An 18648-nucleotide genomic window follows, 5' to 3' on the forward strand; every position below is an offset into this window, starting at 1 on the left:
CCAGGAACTCCTCCTTCCCCAGGAGTTGCTGGGAGGAGCCATGTAATGGGCACATGGCCACCCCCTTTCTCCTCATCCCTCTGAGCCAACAGCGCCTGCCCAGGTCACCAGCCAGGCCAGGATGCACGTGTCTCCAGGAGGCCTCTGTCTGTGTTGTGAGTTCCCCGAGGGCGGGGCCTTGGCCTGCCCCAGGCCATGGCTCCTGCGACCTGTTTGCATATAAACCAGAATGGCTCTCAGTCCCAAACTGTCAACACATGGCAGCTAAGGACCACCAGCATTCACAGACCAGACGTCTGCGGCTCTATTAGCCGGAGAGGCTCCTTGTTCTGCGTGACGACAGGGGTCAGGGGCACCATGAGGGCCTGGCTCGCTGATGGCAGCCTCGGGTCGTGGGGGACCCCAGACGCCGGCAAATGCAGGGAGCTGGGAGCATTTTTCTAAACTGTGGAGCTTAGCCATTTATTCCGTTTTTGTGGGTTTCAAGGGAAGGACTTTATTCTCATCTGCAATTAAGCACATGCAAGGATAATATCTAGTAGTATCTGTTGCACACCAATTAATCAGTAAAGGTAAGTACAAACGATCCAACTCAGAACTAGCAGGGTTGCGTGAAAACGCACGCGCGGGCACACGCACGTGCACACACACTGCAGACGCAGTCTTTTGGGAGAGATTTGAAGGAAAAAAGTCACAGGAACCATAAAATTGTATGTTTTCCAGCCAACAAATTTCACTTCAGGGGAAGCATTACAATAAAATGATTCAAATGGAAAAATGATAAAAGACATTCGCCACACAGCTGTTTACGAGAACAGGCGCGGGGAGCACCCCTGAGGGTGGTCACAGGGAGGCGGTGACCTAGGCACGCGGCAGCACCTCGGGACACGAGTAACCTGGGCTTGTGAGCAGCGTACGGTGGGTCCATGGGGTTCGAGGGGACGACCGCACAGTCTCTTGGCGACAGCCTCATTCTGTGGTGAATCGGGGCCGAGTCTCTCACTCGTTCCCTGTCCCTGGACTCTCCTGAGTCGGGCTGCCCTGTCACGTGACAGCCACCCCTCCCCTGTCCAGAGCCAGGGTATGGGCAGGTCAGCTGCATCAAAGTGCTGGCCACGGGCGAGGAAGGGGGCTTCCTGGGGGGCAGGGCATCCTGTGGGGGGGTGACGGGCACTCCTGGGACTCCCTCCGCTGTCCCACGGCCACCACCGCACTCACGGCCCTCCGGACGCTGGGGGTGTGGCGTGTGTCCCACACCGGGCAATGCTCTGTGGCGCCAGCCGCTGTCCTGCCGTTGTTCAGCTCCATTCTGACACCGAAGCTCACGCAGGCCCCGGGCTCATCAGCCCCACAAGGCCGCCCCCACTTCAGATGCCAGCGACAAGTCCCAGTTGTCACCGTGCTTCAGCCTGACCAGCTACACATCAGGGTTCCCATGACCCCCTCCTGGAACAGCTCACAGGACTCGGGGAGCCCCGTTCACCGGTTTATCGTAAGGGACATGATGATACAGATGAGCAGCCACATGGAGAGACACACGGGGCAGGGGCTGTTGCGGGGGCTCCTGTGCCCTCTCCAGGTGCAGCACCGTCCAGCACCTTGACGGACACATCGGCCCACCTCCACGCGGAGGACAGGGCGAGCCGGCTCTCACGGACTTGCCCCTCGCAAAGCGGCCACGAGGTGGGTGGCCCCCCGAATCTCTGCCCCGGATCGCAATCTCCCCTCTGCTGGGTCACAGAGCCTCCATCGTGACGGGTCACTGACTCAACCTCCAGCCCGACTCCCTCCCTGGCAGACGGCGGCGGGACAGAGGTCCCCAGCACCAGCCGTGGCTTCGGCTTCCTGGGGCCCTCTAAGTGTTGTCTCAGAACAAAAGACCCTCCTGTTACCCAGGAGACTCCGGGGGTCCAGGAGCTGAGCCAGCCCGGGGTGTGGACAGGGACCAGTAGATGCTGTGTGCATCGTTTCACACCAGGGGGCGCCCAGGTCCCAGCCCCCAAACTCCTACCAGCAGCAGGCGGCAGGGACTTGTGGGCAAATTGGTGTGTCATGGCAGAACAGGATTGTAGGGGGCCTGGGCCTGTCCGGGGGTGATGACCTGCTCCTGCCCCCCCAGGGCTGGGCTGCCAGTGCAAACCTGCTCCGTGGTGGCACCTCAGGCCCCCTCTCTGTCGCTGAGCGCCTCTGCTGGATGCCAGCTCCGGCGTGGGCCCAGCAAGTGGCTGGCGTAGCCCTGGTGGAGAAGGTTCCCCTCCTTCCTGGGCCAGGCCTGCGTCCCCAGGCGGCATGTCCGGCAGAGAAAGGAAGGCCCTTTGGCATTTTAAGAATGTCGGTAATTTGAAAACTGTGCAGGGGGAATTGCTGTGGGCAGCCAGGGGCTGGTGTCCAGCAGGACCTGCTGACAAAGCACGGGCAGGACGGACGACTGGCCCCAGGCCCCCGAGGCCCCTCCCCTCCCGCATGGAGCCTGGGAGGCAGGAGCTGTTCTCCAGAAACCCTCGCTCTGGAGTGAGATCTGGCCGGGCCCCTGAGGACATGCGCCGAGGACTGAAATTTCCCCTTGTTTTCGCCCAGAAATGTCGGCCGGGTCTGCCAAGCCCCTGCTCCCCCACCCCGCCCGCCCACCTTTCTGTCATCAGCTCGGGGACATTCCAGGCAGAGCCGGCTCCTTGGCTGGTGCGGGGAGCCAGCATGAGGCAGGACTCCGGGGGGACAGGACACTGCCCTGGCCCGCCCTCTCACCTGGCACCCATACGCTGTCCTGCAGTGTGCCTGCGCCTGAGGCCCTGGCTCGCAGCCCAGACGGTGACGGGGACAGTAGGCGTGCCCGAGAGCTCCCTTAGTTGACATTCGTCTCCCCTGGGTGTGACCTCCCTGCTCTCAGGCTCCAGCCCTCCCTTCAGGACCGGCCCAGTGGCCAGCCTGGCCTTTGAGATGGAGAATCAGGCAGGGGGAAGTAGGGGGCAGCCTGAGGAGGCTCAGGGGTGTCTGTGTATGTGTCTGTATAAGTGTGTCGCGTGCGTGCTCACGTGCGTGCGTGTGTATGGATATATGTGTGTGTGTGTGTGTATTATGTGTGTGTCGCGTGCGTGCTCACGTCCGTGCGTGCATGCACCAGGCTCGCTCCTCACTGGGACGAGGACACTACTCTGCAGGGTCCAGCACGGCCTGGCCCCGCCCCCTCTGCGGCAGCCCCTCTGGCCCCTAGTGCACCACAGACTCCCTCGGTTCGGGCCCGGGTTGCCTGGGAGAGGGGGGAAGGGGACAGGCATGGGAAGGGTCAGGGACACCCCGGTGTGCGGTCAGAAGGCCGATGTGAACGCCCGTGGGAGCGGAACAAGGGTTCGGCGAGCCCGATGGGTCAGTTTCAGACACAGGAGTTTGAGGTCCCTGTGACCCCAGCTCCTGCCAACGTCCCACAGGAGCTAGGGGATGTCACAGAGCCACCTTCGAAGAGAAGCGTCTGTGGCACACGGCCCTGGGCTGGGAGCTTGGGGGCCACAGGTGGACGATGGATAAGTGGCTCTCTGCCCTTGAGCTGCCCGGACCCGAAGGCCCACGTGGGCACCTCATGGGAGACGGAGGGTGGCTGAGGGGAGGCTGCCGCTGATCTGGGAGCACAGATCGGACAGCAAGCCAGGAAGGCTGCAGAGCGGAGGGGGCATCTGCACCGGGTCCCGAGGGAGGGCCCGAGCTCATGGTCCAAGGACGAATGGTGGGCATGGTCAGCAAGGAGCCCAGAGGAGCCCAGAGGCGGCTCCAGAGGGCGTAGGGAGCCTGAGCCCTCTCCTCCAGCTCGCCTTGCTCCCCGTTCTGCCCTCTGGCCACGGGCCCCACGGAGCCTGCTCAGGGCCAGGGCAGAGCCAGCGTGGGGCGTGTGGCCCCTTGGCGGGGAGCCTGGTGCAGAGAGGGGCAGGGACTCAGCCTGGCCAAGGGGTAGGTCCCAGACTCGGAGGTGGCCTCTCCACTGCCCACGGCCCCGGGAGGGTCACTTCCTGCAGGCCGGGTCAGAGGCAGGCCAGCGGAAGGGGCTGCTTTGGTGGGGGAATGTGGCCTGGGAGCCCCAGGTCCTGGCTGAGAACGGGGTAAGCCGTGCATTCGCTCGCTCCCTGCCTGGTGGCGGAGGCCGGAGGGGCCTGGCTTCCCCTGCGGCCTCATTCTGACTGAGTCTGAGAGAACAGGCGGGGGCAGGGGACAGGACAGGCTGTGGGAACCCACCAACACCAACCTGCATGGTGTCCCCAAGGAAGGCCTTGGGCCCTGCACACGGTCTGACGGCACCCCTCCGGACAGGTCTGCGTGTGCGGGCACTTCCTGCCCCTGACCGAGGGGGTGACAGTCGGCATCTGGAGGAAGTGGCTGGTCCCCAGCCCTGCAGAAAGAGGCCAGGGCCCCCGTTCGCATCCCTCATCACTGACTAGAGGCTCCAGGGGTGAGGCTCGGTTGCCATTGCAATATCGCCCCCTTTGGCCCACTCCTTACGTGGTTCATTAATCCAATCCACACATGGTTAGTGCCAGGGACAGGGGGAAATGGTAAACCAGAAGACCCAGAGCCCCGTCCTCGTGGAGACCACCATCTTCTGTTGAGGTCCTCCCCCGTCTCCGCGGCGCCACCAAACGCCACCTCCTCCAGGAAGCCCTCCCTGATCACACAGCTGTTCCCGGAGCTCCACCCACTGACTTTGTCTGTTCCTCTGTAAGGGCTCAGGCTGCCGCCCCTTCAGTTTTAGGATAGCCTTGTGTGAACTGGTTCTGCCTCCCCGGGACCAGCGTACAGATGGGTCTCAGTCGGAGGCAGGAGTCGAGTCCCTCTCCTCCATCATCAAGGAGGGACAAGGTCCCCTGGGCCCTGCCAAGCCCTGGCTGGCGCCCTGCCTCTGGCAGACGGTGCCGGAACAGTCCCAGTACCATGCAGGGGGCCCCTGCTTGAGAAGGCTCAGCCTCTGAGGACCCCAGCAGCCGACGCCCACAGGTGGGCCGCACTTGGCGCCCAGCCCTGCAGGAACACTGTACCCCTGCCCAGAAAATCCTGCCTGTCGGAGTCCCCAAACGCTGCGACTTCATCTTCCACCTGGAGCGACTTCCATCTGGGCCGATTCCAGTAAGGGCGCTCCTGGCTCTGCTGAGGTCGATGGGGCCCAGCGCACCTCGGATGTGTGTGCCGGGTCCTCGGACCCTCCCCTCAGCCGCCCGCGCCACTCTGCAGGGGCACAGAGCCTGGGCGGTGGCTGGGGCGCTCGGGGGGCAGGACAGCTGGTTCCCGTGTCCTCGCCAGGCCTTGCACATGGGAGTGTGAGGGTCTGGGCTCTGGCCCAGGGCGCCCAGCCCTGCTGCCACACCTCCAGCTTCCTCGTGGGGTGAGGGGACATCACAAAGAGCAGAAGCTGGATGCATCCTGAGAACCCGACCTTCTCCTGGTGGCCTCGACACAGGGCACCTCCAGAACCTTGGGTGACAGCACCTGCTGGGAAAGCCAGGCCTTCCGAGAACAGCCCGGGGGTGGGGAGAGGCATGTCCTGGCCTGAACCTCGACCCGAGCCAAGCCAGGCGGATGAGGCCTCTGCAGGGGAACGACCTGTAAGGACTCAGACGGGGCCCCCACCCTCCGTCCAGGGAGGTCCGGATTCCTCCGGGACACACGTCACCTGACACAGCCCAGGGCACCTGCTGTGCTTCCGAGCGCACCCTCTGCTGTCACCCTGACGTCTCTCTGGACAGGGAGGCCAGCCCTTTGGGAGGAGTTGAAGACAGCCGGCTTACAGGTGTCCAGCACCCGCCACTGCGGGCTGACGGGTCGTAACGGAGCCAAGTCCCCTCTCGGGGGTCCCTGGCTCTCTCCTGCATCGGCCCCCGGCACACAGCCGGCGCCGAACACCGTCAGCAGACTTGCTGCCCTGCCGAAGGCTCCTGCACCAGACGCGTCCTCGGGGCCTTTGCCCTTGCTGCTCCCTCCGTCCGGAAGGCCACCTCCCCAGCTGGCGTCATCCTCACCATTCCGGGGCAGCTCACCTCTGCAGAGTGCTGCCCCCACCCCCGTCATGCCTCAGCCCGTGCACACACCAGTACCGACGTCACCTGCCCCTGTGCCTGCCTGACCCCCTAGGCTGCACGCTCCTTGAGGGTAGGGACCTGTGCCTCTCACGTACCGCTGTGTCCCCAGCACCTGTCATGGCATACAGCGAGGCGTTTGCACCAACAAAGACCCTCCAAAGGTGGTTGTCCATGTGAACTCTCGGGTCCAGGCTGGCCCTAACGCCTCGGGGCTTAGGGAAGCAGCAGCCCTGCCCCAGGCCTGGGGCCGGGGGGACGAGGGGGCCAGGTCTAAGGGCCCCGGCTGAGGGCTGAGCCGGCACCTGCCCAGCCCTGGCGAGGAGGGCATGGGCCTCAGCCAGCTGCCCCGCCCGCTGGGGCCCTGTGCTCGGGGCCCAGAGCCGCACGGAAGGCTGGGCTGCGGGGATCAGCTGCAGTCTTCTCTCTCGTCCAAATGGATGCTGCCCTGGTTCTTTACTCCCCTGTGCCAGGCAGGGGAGGTTCCAGGGGACTGTGACCAGCAGGTCTGGGGCTGGAGCCAGACACCCCCTGCCCCAGCACCAGCTCTGGGGTGAACGGACGGAGCTGCCTGGTCTTTTCTGAAAGGAAACTGATGTCTTCAGGAAGTTACCGCTTACCCGTGACCTTCTGGCCGAGCCCTCTGCCCGGATAGAACCAGCTTGGACCAGTCTGTGTGCCTCTGAGGGCCAAGGGCTTGTAAACCAGCTAGTCACGCTCGAAGCACCGCTGACCCTCCCGCCCAGCCCGTGCCCCCGAGAGCGAGGCCTCAGGCAGGCCCCAGGTGCATCGTGCTTTACCCTTCCTGGCTGCCTGCTGATGGCAGGCGGGGCTGACGGTGGGCCCACGGTCATCCCTTCCGGCTGGCAGAGACCCCCGCTCTGCAATGTGGGCTCCGGCCAAGGCCAGCCAGGCGACGGGGAAAGATGGCCGAGCAAAGGCAGGCGACCGACTGTCTGAAGGACCCACTGCTCTGCGGCCAGGTGGGCCCAGCACCCGGAGGCCGGCATTCGTCTCCAGCCCAGCACACACCTGCTCCGAGCAAGGCTGGGCGCTGCCTCGGGGCCTCCCCACCTACCAGCACCAACCCCGGGGCGGGCCGGGCAGGAGGCCAGGTACACAGGAGGGCTCAGCCCGGACAAGCGGCTCCTGGTTTCCTTCGCTCTCCGTCCCTCCTCACAGGGCGGTGGCCCCCAACTTTCTGACACCAGCCACCGGGGCTCCTATGAGCATCTAACACCTGATGACCTGAGGCGGAGCCGAGGCGGCGATGCCAGCGCTGGGGAGCGGCTGCAGAGACAGATTTTGCTCGCCGGCTGCTCACCTCCTGCTGTGCGGCCCGGCTCCTAACAGGCCAGGGACCAGCACTGGTCCGCGGCCTGGGGGTTGGGGACCCCTGATGCAGAGAACTCCCAGCAGGTGAACGGGACAGCCGGCCATGGTCGCGGCACTCAGACCGACTGGCTGTGTCCCTGGGAACCAGCCCGGATGTGGCGTGAATATCTGACCCCACTGTGCTGCCCACGTCCCCAGGAACGCCCGGCCTGGTGGGCAGCTGTTGACATCCCCCTGGCGTGGCGTTAGCCTCTGATGGGGCGGTGCTGAACAACACCCGGACTCTTCGACCGAGCCGTCGATAAACTTTCTTTTTATTACTAGGTCCGTCTGGATAGTTTCCGCTTGCTGAAATTGAGTCCTAACAGAAAACACCGTTTTCCCACAGGGAGAGATAAGGACCAAGACAGGTATCTGACACCTGGAAAGAGGTGACATGGGCCAGAGGTCTTAGCAGGCCGCTCTGGACCACAGGACACTCAGGCTGGGGGCTCTGGGCCCGGTGGGTACCCAGGGCATGGCAGGGCCTTGCCCGGCTCTGGGTGAGCCCACATGCTGGGCCTGACAAGGCCCAGCTGACCAGGCAGGTGGCATCGGCACGGTGGGTGGGCAGCTCTGCTCCCTAGAGGCCTCCCAGGACTGCCAGCGGCTCCCGAGGGTGTGCCTGTGGTTCATGGCCTCAGGGAGGGGGATATTTCATCCAGTCCCACCTTCCCTCTGTTCCCCAGAGGTGCCTGGGGCTGCCCGGGGCTACAGATCACAGCGCTGTTGAATGGCATTTGTTCCCAAGAGGCCTGAGTGTTTTTCGATTTGCTAGATGGAAGGACAATCACTGGAAGTGGAAATAGAGGGGGTCAAGGTCGGAAAGCAAGGGCCACGCCCACTGCCCCAAGGGCCACGCCCACCGCCCCCAAGGGCCACGCCCACTGCCCCCACTGCCCGCTGGGCGGCGTCATCGCTGGGCAGGGTCCTGGGGTGCTCTGCACTTCGGGGACTCACTGTCTTAGGGGCCTGAGCAGCCGAGTCTGCTTGGATGCAGGTGACCCGGGCGCCCGTCCCTCACGTTTGCGGACGGGGTCAGCTGTGGAAGGATGACCAGGAGACGCCCTCGCCGTAGAACTTCACGCGGCTGGGCCAGTCGCCATCCCCACTGCCCTCCTTGTCCTCCTCAGAGTCGTCCTCGTCCTCGCCACTCGACGCTCCGCTGCCAGCCCCCGCGGGAGGCCCCGCGCCCGCGCCCGCGCGCTCCTGCGCCGCCAGCTCGCGGTAGCAGAGGCTGCAGACGCGCAGCGGCTTGGGCGCCAGGCGCGGCAGCAGGAAGCGCGCGCGGGAGCAGTCGGCGCAGACCACGAAGCCGCACTTGCGGCAGTGGTGGCGCCGCGTGAGCGCCGAGAAGCGCGTCTGCGTGCAGCGCATGCAGATGTCCGTGGCCTTGTCGGGGATCCAGGGCGCCGCGTGCTCCGTGCTGGGCGGCCGGCCCGTGGCCCGCAGCTGCCGCCGCACGCACTCCTCGATGTGGCTGATCCACTCCTGGCGCTCCGTGGCGGAGGCGGCCGACACCGCGAAGGACTTCTTGGCGGTCCGGATCATCCAGCGGTTCTTGGCCTGCAGGGTCTCCGGCAGCGGCTCCAGCGTCACCTCCTCCAGCGGGATGATGTGCTGGCTGTGGTACTTGCGCTTGCTGAGCACGATGCTGCCGTACACCAGGATGTCGTTGAAGAGGAAGAAGATGCGCGGCTTGGCCTTCTTGCGGCACTCCTTGGTCAGCACGCCCTCGCCCAGCAGCACGCGGCCCGGCAGCGCCAGCGGCTGCCCCGACGCCCCGAAGCAGCTCTCCACGGCGGCGATGCGCTGGCTGTTGATCTCCGTGTTGGCCAGGTGCTCCACCATCTTCCCCGCTGCGTGGCGCGCTGCGGGAGGGGCGCAGACAGGTGTCAGCGGGCCGGCATGGCCGCGGGCGGGGCCCCACCGTCCCCGCCCCTCTCCGCCATCACCAAGCCAGTGAGCCCAGAGGGCCGCCCAGCAGCGAGCCTTAGACAAGGAGTGAGTGCGAGGGGCGAGTGTGTGCCAGTCAGGGATGGGCACGCAGCAGCAAAGGTGTGCAACAGGACAGGCTGCCGTTGTGGGTGGTGGGGCCTGGGGAGCCTTGAAAGACAGCACAGAGCACACCTCAATGCTGTCCACCCAAGTGGCAAGGACACAGAGCCCCGACTGCTGCTGGCAGCTCCCAGGAGCACTGACTCACCAGAGCATTGGGCTTGCCCGAGGAGGAGGCACAGGACAGTGGGTGCCGGCACTAGGGTGTCTGCAACCCCAACCCCCCACTGGGACCCCCATCCACCAGGCCAGACCATCACGGACCCCGCGACCCGCTCATCCAGCCCACGAGCCCCGTGCTCACCCCGCCGGCTCTGCCGGTCAGCCGGTGCTTTGTTCCCGTGGAGCAAGACTGCCTCGCACCAACCTTGGCGGTGTGGCATCCCCAGACGGGAGGGGAACCCAGGCTCTGCTAGCAAGCAGGGGCCCAGAGCTTGCACCCCGCAGACGATGCCGGGAACCCCTCCACACACACGGGGGAAGAGGCCCACGCTGTCCCCCTCTGCCTGGCCCGGAGTGCGGAGGCCCCCTGCTGTGTCCACACGCCTTGAAGACCACCCGGCCGCTGCCAACCCCCAGGCCAAGCCGCCAGTCCGGCCTCGGCACCGAGCAGTGGGCATGGACCTTCGCCCGGCCAGTGCTTTCTCCCTGCTCGCCTCAGAAGGTTCTAGAACTCGACGTGGCCTGCATAAGCCCAGCCTTTCCCTCCGGCCGTTCTCTCCCTAAACAGAGCCAGCACCCGCCCAGCCGTTCAAGCCCCACCTCCAGACGCACCCCTTTTCCTGCAGCCCCGGCGTGCGGCCCATGGGCAGCGCCGTTTTCCTCACGCCTGGCCCAGGTCTGCCCACTCCTCCCCACGCACCTCCACGGGGTCCGACAGCAAGGCGCCACCGTGTCCTGCCCGGAACGCACTGTCCATGCAGCTCCTTCCTGTGACCTGGCTCAGCTCTCGCTTCCTTTCCGGAAAGGGTCTGACAGTCCCCTAGGAGCCAGGACAGGGTGGCAAATGGTGGCCTGAGGGGCCTGCTTTTGTAAATAAAGTTTGACTGGAACACAGCCATGCACATCCATGTGGCTGCAAAGGCAGAGCTGAGCGGTGGTGGCAGAAGCCACGTGGCCACGAAGCCTAAGATACTGACCACCTGGCCCTTTACAGAAAAGTTTACTGACCCCGTCTGTGGGACGTCAGCCCGCCGTGTCTGTTCTTCGCAGGACTCATCGGGGCCCGGTATGTCCCCGTCTGTGCACCGTGTGCCTGCGTTTTCTGTCCCTCTCTCAGATCCACGTGCAGGGGGGGCGGAGCCTTCTCTTGCTCCCTGCTGCATCCCCGGTGCTTGGAACAGTGCCGAGCACACAGGAGGCGCTTCGCAAGTGGGGACCCTTCCAAAGCTCCTGGGGGCCTGCCATGCGTGACTCAGCTCTCACCTCTGGTGGCCCCCTGCCACCACCCCCGCATGCCCGTGTCCAAGCACATGGCACACCCCTGGCCGAGCTGATGACGCGCTCGCTGCTTCTGGGTCACACTGCAGCTCCACGGGTCAGGCACCTGTGGGGAGGCGGAGCGGGGCCCAGCGTGGGGGCCGGAGGCGCTGCACAGAGGGGAGCTCAGCCCGAGTCACGGACCGCTCGCCTCTCTCAACCACAAGCCTCCCGAGCGGTGCTGCCCACAGCGCCTTACGTAAGAACCGCTGTTTTTAGGCTGCTGATCTTGGCTGCGTGTTGTAACCTAGCTGGTTATCGGCGACAGCCCTGGGCCATCCTGCTGGGGGGCGGATCACTGGGTCCCAGCTGTGGAGCATCTGGCAACATTCCAGAGGCCACTCCAGGGTCTTTGGGCGGCCTGAGGGCTCCATGGGAGGACCTCTGAGTGAAGTGAGGAGACACGCCAAGGGCCGTGACCCTGACCCGCAGTGGGGACCACAGTGCTTAGCAGCAGGGGAGATGGTGAGACAGCTGGGATCTTCTCACACAGTGGCAGAGCGTCTGCCGTTACAACTGCGCCCTACCCACGTGGGTCAACGTGGGCTGACAGCAGGCATCACACGCTGAGAGAAAAAGGCAAGCTGCAGGCTGGGGCGTGGGCGCCACGTGTGTACCAGTGACACGGCATTTAAAAAGGGCTTGAGAGCTCCACCTGTAAATAAAAACAGGTAGGACGCAACCTCACACCCGTGAGCATGGCGACCATCACACGCAGGAAACCAGGAGCGCTGGCAGGGACGGGGGGAGGCGGGTGCCCCGCACACTGCTGGCGGAAACGCGACTTGGTGCAGCCGCTACGGAAAACAGTGGAGATGCCTCAAAAAATGAACTACCTCAGGACCCAGCAATCCCACCGGTGGGCAAAGAACTAAAAGCAGGTCTCAAAGAGGTATCTGCACACCCACGGTCACAGCGGGATCATCCACGACGGCCAAGGCGCGGAAGCAACCCTGTGTCCACCAGCGCGTCCGTGGATAAACAGACGCGGTAAACACACGCCATGGAATAGTCCCTTCTTAAAAACGGGGTGAAACCCGCCAGACACAGGAAGAAAGGCCCCTGTGGGCCCACTCACAGGAGCCATCTGACGTAGCCGGATTGGCAGAAGCGCAGTGGAATGGTGGTCACCAGGGCCACCAGGGAGGGGAGGAAGGCGCCCCATTATTGAATGGGTGTGGATTTTGTTTTGGAAGAAAAAACAATTCTGGAGACATTTCACAGGAATGGGAATACACTTAACGCTACTGAACTGTACACTTAAAAATGGTTAAGATAGAAAAAAAGGACAGAAACCAAAGTGAGGAGAAAGGGGCCCGGGGGAGGGGACCTGCGTGTAACCAGGATGGGGCGCCAGGTGACTCCGGGAAGTGCGACACAGCTTCCTGTTCTTGCTCTTCCCTAATGTAAGGGCCAGAGGGGTGAGCCCTACCGGCAGGGGGCGCACCCCGCAGCCTCAGCGGTCACCTGGCACCCTCCCCACCACTGCCAGCACAGCCTCAAGACCTGAGTGGGGACTGCTGTGTCCTCCGGCACACCTGTGTGTCAGGCGTCTGGCAGGACTGGATGGAATGCCACAGTGCAGCCTCTGACCGAGGCCTGGCCCCTTCTGCAGCCAGGGCCGGCGGGCTCCGTGCCGGGGAGGCGAGAGCCGGCGGCTACACTGGCCCCGTGGGAATAATGGGCTCCAGAAGCCCGCTTGCCAGGTCCCCTCTGACTCAGTGACCCAGGTGGGTATAGGCGTGGAGGGAGCTGCAGGCAGTGGGGGACCTCCAATGCTCTCCCTGCCCCTCATAGGGGGTGCTGGACATCCCACCTGAAACCCCCACGCTGCTGTCCCCAGTTGGAGACTTACAGACCTCCTCCAGGTGGCCCCTGTCCAGCTGCTGGCAGTGAAACGTGGCCCAGATAGTGTGGGGGGTACCCGGACTCCGAGTTGACCCCATACGCTGACTAGGGTACCCAGAAGGCTCTATACTCCCTCCTCTGTGAGTGGGGGGTCCCAGACAACATCCTCCAGGAGCTCCCCAACATCCACCCACTCTCCCCGCGACCATAACGTCACACCCTGGTTTGACATGGCCTGGAGGTTTTTCTTGGTGAACAGGGCAGAATGCAACACCCACCCCCGTCCCCACTCAGCAGACGGGGGACCCTCTTTTCCGCTGTTCTCACCAGAGAATTGAACCTCCCTCCCTTAGCACAAGCCATCTCCGCTCCTCCTGGGGCCGGCCTGGGACCCTGGTGTGGTCCCCAGTGTGACAGAGGGTGGACACTCCCGGCAGTTGGCGTCTGGGAGTAAGGATGTGAACAGACCTGCTCTTCCTTGGAAGGGTTCGGAAGGTGGCTGGGACCCCTGAACGCACGCGATGCCACCACCAGAGCTGAGCTGAAGGTGCTCCGGATGAGTGCTGGGGCCTGGGAGTGTCACTGGGTGGCCAGGGTTCTATGCAGGACAGTTGAGGTATCACACGTGGTCTAGCCACGTCTGACCCGCTGCCGGCTGTTCTGAACACTGTTTACGGGAACACAGCCGCATGCGCCAGAGACGGGCTTGCAAAGCCTCAAATATTTACGACTCAGCCCTCTACAGGAAGTCTGGCGAGCCCTCGTCTACCCTGCATGCGCTGCTCAGGCACGATGTGCCTCCTTCCAAGACACCAGATGTGCCCTCAGGGAAGCATCCCCACCCCTCCTCCACCCACACAGCCTTTGGGGTTCCAGGGAGACGTCTGGGGCTGCGACCCGGGAACCTAGAAAGCAGGGGCCAGTAGGGGCCCTGGGGCCATCCCGTCCATCAGAGTGACAGTCGGAGATGCTGCTCATCAGAGAGGGAGATACTTGGCCAAGGTCACTGAGGGAGGATTTAGGACTATCCCTTCTTGGGTGAGGGCTGATTTACCACCTGCCTGTCTGTCTCTCCGGCCCCAGCCAGGCCCACCCCACCTCCACGCCTGCCGATTTCCCCTTCCAAATAGCTACTGGCATCCCGTCATGCACCAGGCACGGCCCCACTGTGCTAGGCACCAGGTGACAGCGAGGAGCAGGGATGAGGCCCTTCAGTGATGAGGCCCGGTGGGACGGGTTTATTAGAAAGGAAACCAACAAGGTCATTTCTGGCCCCGAGTGCTGAAAGCCACGAAGAAAAAGGCTGATGTGGGGGGTCAGCGAGACCTGGTGAGAAAGCGACCCGGTGCCAGCCCGAAGGCTGTGAGGGAGCCGGCCACGCGAGGAAGGAGCCGGCCACGTGAGGAAGGAGCCGGCCACGCGAAGGCCGAAGGCTGGGGAACAGCTCAGGGACACAGCCGAGGAGGCCGCAGAGGAGGGTGGGTAAGAGGTCAGGTCCCGGGGGCTGGCCTGGGCCCGCGTGGCAGGCCCACAGCCTGGTGAGGCTTGGCGTTTTCTCCAAGTGCGCTGAGGGGGTGCCATGGTCCGGTGTCGGCCTTGCCAGCCCTGAGCTTCCTGGAAGACACCCCCCCCACCCCCACCCCCAAGCGAGCAGTAACAAGGAAAACAAACCAGAGGCACCGCTGAGAGCTTGTAGCTGGCCAGGCACATTACAGGTATTCACTCCCTTGCTTAATCCCCACAAAAGCCCTGGCTGGGGAAAGTACCGCCCTGCCATCCGTTACTGCCCACGGCCCAGCCCAGTGACCAGGAAGCCCAGCTCTAAAACCACCACGCGCTGCTCTGGACCACAATCAGAAACCCTCAAGTCCAGAGAGCAGGGTCCCTCCCCAGATGGCTGATCCCGCCCACCCCAGGTCATGGGGCCCCTTGGGGTAGCCTGGGCTGAGTCTCTTAGCTCAGCGGGGCTGTCCAGCCAGCTGCCTTCCTGCCTTGGGGCGGGCTGGGCTGCCTCGCTTTCATGTCGCAACAGCCCTGGGGACCGAGTGTGCAGGGACACGGGCCGAAGTCAGAGTCATCTCTTGGCCGGCACAGACCCCAGTGGACCTTACGTGCCCAGGACACCCCAACACCAAGTGGGGATTATGTGCCAAGAACGACACTGGCAACGTTCAGATTCCAAATGTGTACTTCCCGTGGGCTGTGGGGGGTCAAGTGTCAGTGACTGGGGCCCTCCGTTTTGCCCCCTGCACGGCCTTTCCGGTGCTGGGAGAGAGAGAGGCGGCCACTCCAGGGAGGCTGCGGGAAGGAACCGCCGTCTCTCCGGGCCCAGCCCCGCCTCCTTCGACAACTCCCAGCACAAATCGCAGACTCAACCGCCTCCCGGCTCCCAACGGGAGGCGGGCGAGTACCAAGCGCTGCCACCCTCCCGCTCCTCCGCGCCCCGTCTGGCAGCGGTCCCTGCTCACCCCTCCAGACCCCAGGGACTGGGACCAAGGAGTGAGGCCCCGACGGCGCCGTAAGGCCGGGGCTCTGCAAGCCTCCCCTGGACCACGGGCGCGCCCCGACCCCTGCAGCGCACGGGCCCGGACCCCCGTGCCGTCCTGCCCGCTGTCCCCGGGGCCCCTGCAGCCCCCGCGCCGCCAGCCAGCAGGAGCGCCCTTCTCCGCGCCTGGCTCGCGTTTAGAGTGCGGGCCGCCCCGGCTGCGCGCCCCCCAGCCCCGCCGCCCCGCCGCCCCGAGCCCGGCGGGGCCTCACCTCCTCCGCCGGGGCCCCGCGCCCGCCGGTCCACTCGCCGGTCCGCTCGCCAGCACCGCGCGCCGCGTCCCGCGGGCTAGAGCGGCCGAGCGCGCGCCGCCCACGCCGCGTTCCGACTCTCGCCGGACACGCCCCTCGCGGCGGCTCCGCCAATCGCGGCCCCGGCACGCGGGCGGGGCGGAGCCTGGGCGCCCCGCCCCACGGCGCGGCGCGAGCTCCCGGGACCCGTGCGCGGGCGGAGCGGCCGGGGCTGCGGCGGGTGGGCCGGGCCCGCAGCCCTTCCGCTCGCTCCCGCCCCGGCTCCCCAGCCCGAGCCCCCCGCTTTCCGCCCGCCGCGCTCCGCACGCGGCTGCTCGGGTCCAGCTGGAGCGGCGCCCCCGCGCCTCGGCCGGGCCAGGGGCCCGGTGGACTGCGGCGCCGCCGCCTCTGGCGGGTCTGCCTGCTGCTAGCTGCCGTGGTCATCTCCCCTGGGCAACCGAGAGGCCGATCACCGGAGTATTAAAAGTCCGCAGCATTTTATCCATTTTATATTTTAAACTTTTTTTATAGTGGAAACTTTCAAACACACGAGAGAGACCAGTTTCATGGATTCCGTGTACCCATCACCCAGCTCCCACTAGACCCGCAGATTAGGCCCCCTCACGCCCACGCACCTCCTGTGACACGAATGAGACTCCGAGGGTCACTGCTGTGGCCTGCCCCCAACACCGGCTTCTTCCTGTTCCTCAGACCACGAGGTTGTTTACACCTCCGCGACTTCGCACCTCCCTCGCCTGCAGACTTTCCCATGCTGCCTTTTTGGCGTTCAGGTCTTGGGTGCAAACTGCCACCTCCTCAGAGCCTTCCTGACCACCCATCGCCCTCCCCCACCTCACCCGGTTTTATGTAAATCTCCCCCAACCGGAAGTCATCGGATTACTCACTTGTTTATGTGTTCAGGGCTTGTCTCCCCTCCTGGGCCCTGGGCCCCCGGCCCCATGGGCTGGACTGATTCATCTTGTTCTTGCCTTTGTCTCCAGGGCTGAGGACCCAGTTCCCGCTCTGTAAATGCCTGTCACCCAGGTGCACCTTGTCTTGCCAATAGGGCAGACCCTGGGGACTTTGCAGAGGCTCTGGCTCTGGCCGGTTCAGTGCCTGCTGGGCCCGGAACCAGGCCAGGACAGCAGCAGGAAGGGCAGCTGGTGGGCCCCAGGCCTCAGGGCAGACCTCCCACTCTGGCCTGGAGACCTAGTGCGAGAAGGCTTGAGCTGGGTGGTTGTGCCCAGCCTCCTGAATGGCTGGCAGAGGCTGTGAGGTGGTGCGCAGTGTGGGGATGCGCCTCTCGCCGCTGCCGTGGAAGGAGGCCAGGACATGGGCAAGGAAGGGAAGGGCTGGGGCCAGCGGGGAGAGACAAGGGAGAAGCCAAAGAAAGAGGAGGGGTCGAGCTGACAGGCAAGTGACAGGGCCACCAGCTGCGGTCTTGGCGCGCCCACGTCCCCACCACTGACACCGGCCCAGCTCCACCCCCTTCACTGCTATTACCCTCGTCAGCCAGGACGGACAGACAGTGTTTACTGAGCGGCCGACAGAAGCCCCAGCCTCGTGAAAGTCGGTGAAAGTCGGTCTTGATTAATGTGTCGCCAGCATTTCATATCGAGAGATTTCACATGAAAATCAGGATATTCACGGGGGCTGTCCGGTTTGCGGCACCCGCCCCCACTCCTCCTCCCCCACCCTGCCTCTGACACCGTCTGGTCCAGAGCAGGCTCCAAGAAAGGGGGTCTTTTCCAGATTCTGGAAAGCTGGAGGGAGGATGCATACCCGTTGGTCCTGGAGTCAGAAGACCCTGACTCGCCCTTTCCCACGGCTGTTATGGGGCCCACCCAGGCCTCAGTCTCCTCCTCTGTCCTTCCCTCCAGCTCTGACATTGCGGGGGGGGGGGCGGGGAGCTCTGGGAACCCCCCTGGAGGCAGCACAGGCCCTGACCCTCCCACTGTCCACCCCATCCCCACGGGGACCCGCCATGGACAGAGAAGACGTGGGTGCAGGGCCGTGCCCCTTGAAGTAAGAGGAAAAACTCGTGACTCAAGGAAAGGCAGAAGCTGAGTCAGCCAAGCCACAGGCTGTGGAAAAAATGAGGTCTCCCTGAGGACTCTGCTGCTCCTCGGGCAAGAAGCCCTTGCTGAGGGACGGCCGGCTTCCAGACCGTGGGAGTCGGGGCTCCGTGCAGGGCCAAGGTCAGGATTTTCGAGGTAGGGGCTCCGGCAGCCAGCTCTGGGAAACGCCAGGTTTTATTGGATCGTTTATGAGGTTCTGTCCGAGAGCCAAGCACTGCGTAGTATTAGCTCACCCCTCCCCAGGCCGACGCCGCAGCGTTTGGGAGTGAATCTCGAGACCAAATGCTTCAGCGAGAGCGAGAAAACCACGGGGCAAAATGCCGACAACTGGTGACGCCAGGTCTCAGTGACTCTAGGAGGACTTTTTCTGTAAAGGGCCAAACAGTAAGTACTTTGGGCTTGGCCAGCCGGGCTCTCTGAGGCGACCACCCAGCAGCCGGCCTGCGGGGTGCACGCAGCCCAGACCGTGGGCACGCACGAGGACAGATGGCACGTGGGGACGGCGACGTCTGGACGTCGCGGCATTTCTGTGGGTTACAAAGCATTATTCGTTCAGTTTTTCCCCACTCCTGCTTGGCTTGCGGGTCTCCCAGAGGCAGGCCAGCGTCTGCTAGCCTCAACTTCCCTTCTTGCCACATTTCTGTCACTTTGCGAATAATTGAAACCGACAATTTCGGGGGAGCAGAAAAAGAAAGTCGGGAAAACAAATAAAGAGAAAAAAAAAAAGGAAACAGAGATCGTTCTGCCGATAACAGGCAGATCTTGACCTTGACTCCAAACGAATTCGATCCCGTGGTTCTCTGAGCCACCTGTGGGGAATGTCCTCGAAACACTGAGTCTCACAGCCACGGAGGCGGGACGAGCGGCCAGGATTCCTATTCCCACGGTGACGAGGACGGCTTAGAGGAGGCCCCCTGAGGTGTTTGCAAACTGCAGGTTCAAAGAAAACCTCGCAGACCTTTGGGCTTGGGGGGGCTGCGGCG

At 64.2% G+C, this 18648-nt stretch overlaps 2 protein-coding genes across 18 annotated transcripts; both read right to left on the reverse strand.

Annotated features, from left to right (window-relative positions):
- Nucleotides 1-3073: 3073 nt before the first annotated feature.
- LOC120617217 (uncharacterized) lies at nt 3074-7857 on the reverse strand. Its single transcript, XM_039880766.1, has 2 exons — nt 7448-7857; nt 3074-5563 (listed from the first exon to the last, which is right to left on the reverse strand). The coding sequence occupies exons 1-2, from the start codon at nt 7824-7826 to the stop codon at nt 4710-4712; spliced, it is 1233 nt and encodes a 410-aa protein (XP_039736700.1). The 5' UTR covers nt 7827-7857; the 3' UTR covers nt 3074-4709.
- Nucleotides 7686-17076, reverse strand: PLEKHF1 (pleckstrin homology and FYVE domain containing 1). 17 transcript variants are annotated; one of them, XM_039880758.1, is made up of 5 exons: nt 15570-15628; nt 11454-11619; nt 10348-10467; nt 9790-9894; nt 7686-9298 (listed from the first exon to the last, which is right to left on the reverse strand). In XM_039880758.1, exons 4-5 carry the CDS (start codon nt 9866-9868, stop codon nt 8466-8468), a joined length of 912 nt encoding a protein of 303 aa, XP_039736692.1. In that variant the 5' UTR covers nt 9869-9894; nt 10348-10467; nt 11454-11619; nt 15570-15628; the 3' UTR covers nt 7686-8465. The 17 variants fall into 17 exon arrangements, with proteins under 17 accessions (XP_039736692.1, XP_039736693.1, XP_039736684.1 ...); XM_039880759.1 differs by having other exon boundaries at nt 9790-9897; XM_039880750.1 differs by having other exon boundaries at nt 9790-9897; nt 10348-10819.
- Nucleotides 17077-18648: the final 1572 nt, after the last annotated feature.

Source organism: Pteropus medius, unplaced genomic scaffold, assembly GCF_902729225.1.
Source record: "Pteropus medius unplaced genomic scaffold, Ma_sr-lr_union100, whole genome shotgun sequence".
Lineage (NCBI taxonomy): Eukaryota > Metazoa > Chordata > Mammalia > Chiroptera > Pteropodidae > Pteropus > Pteropus medius.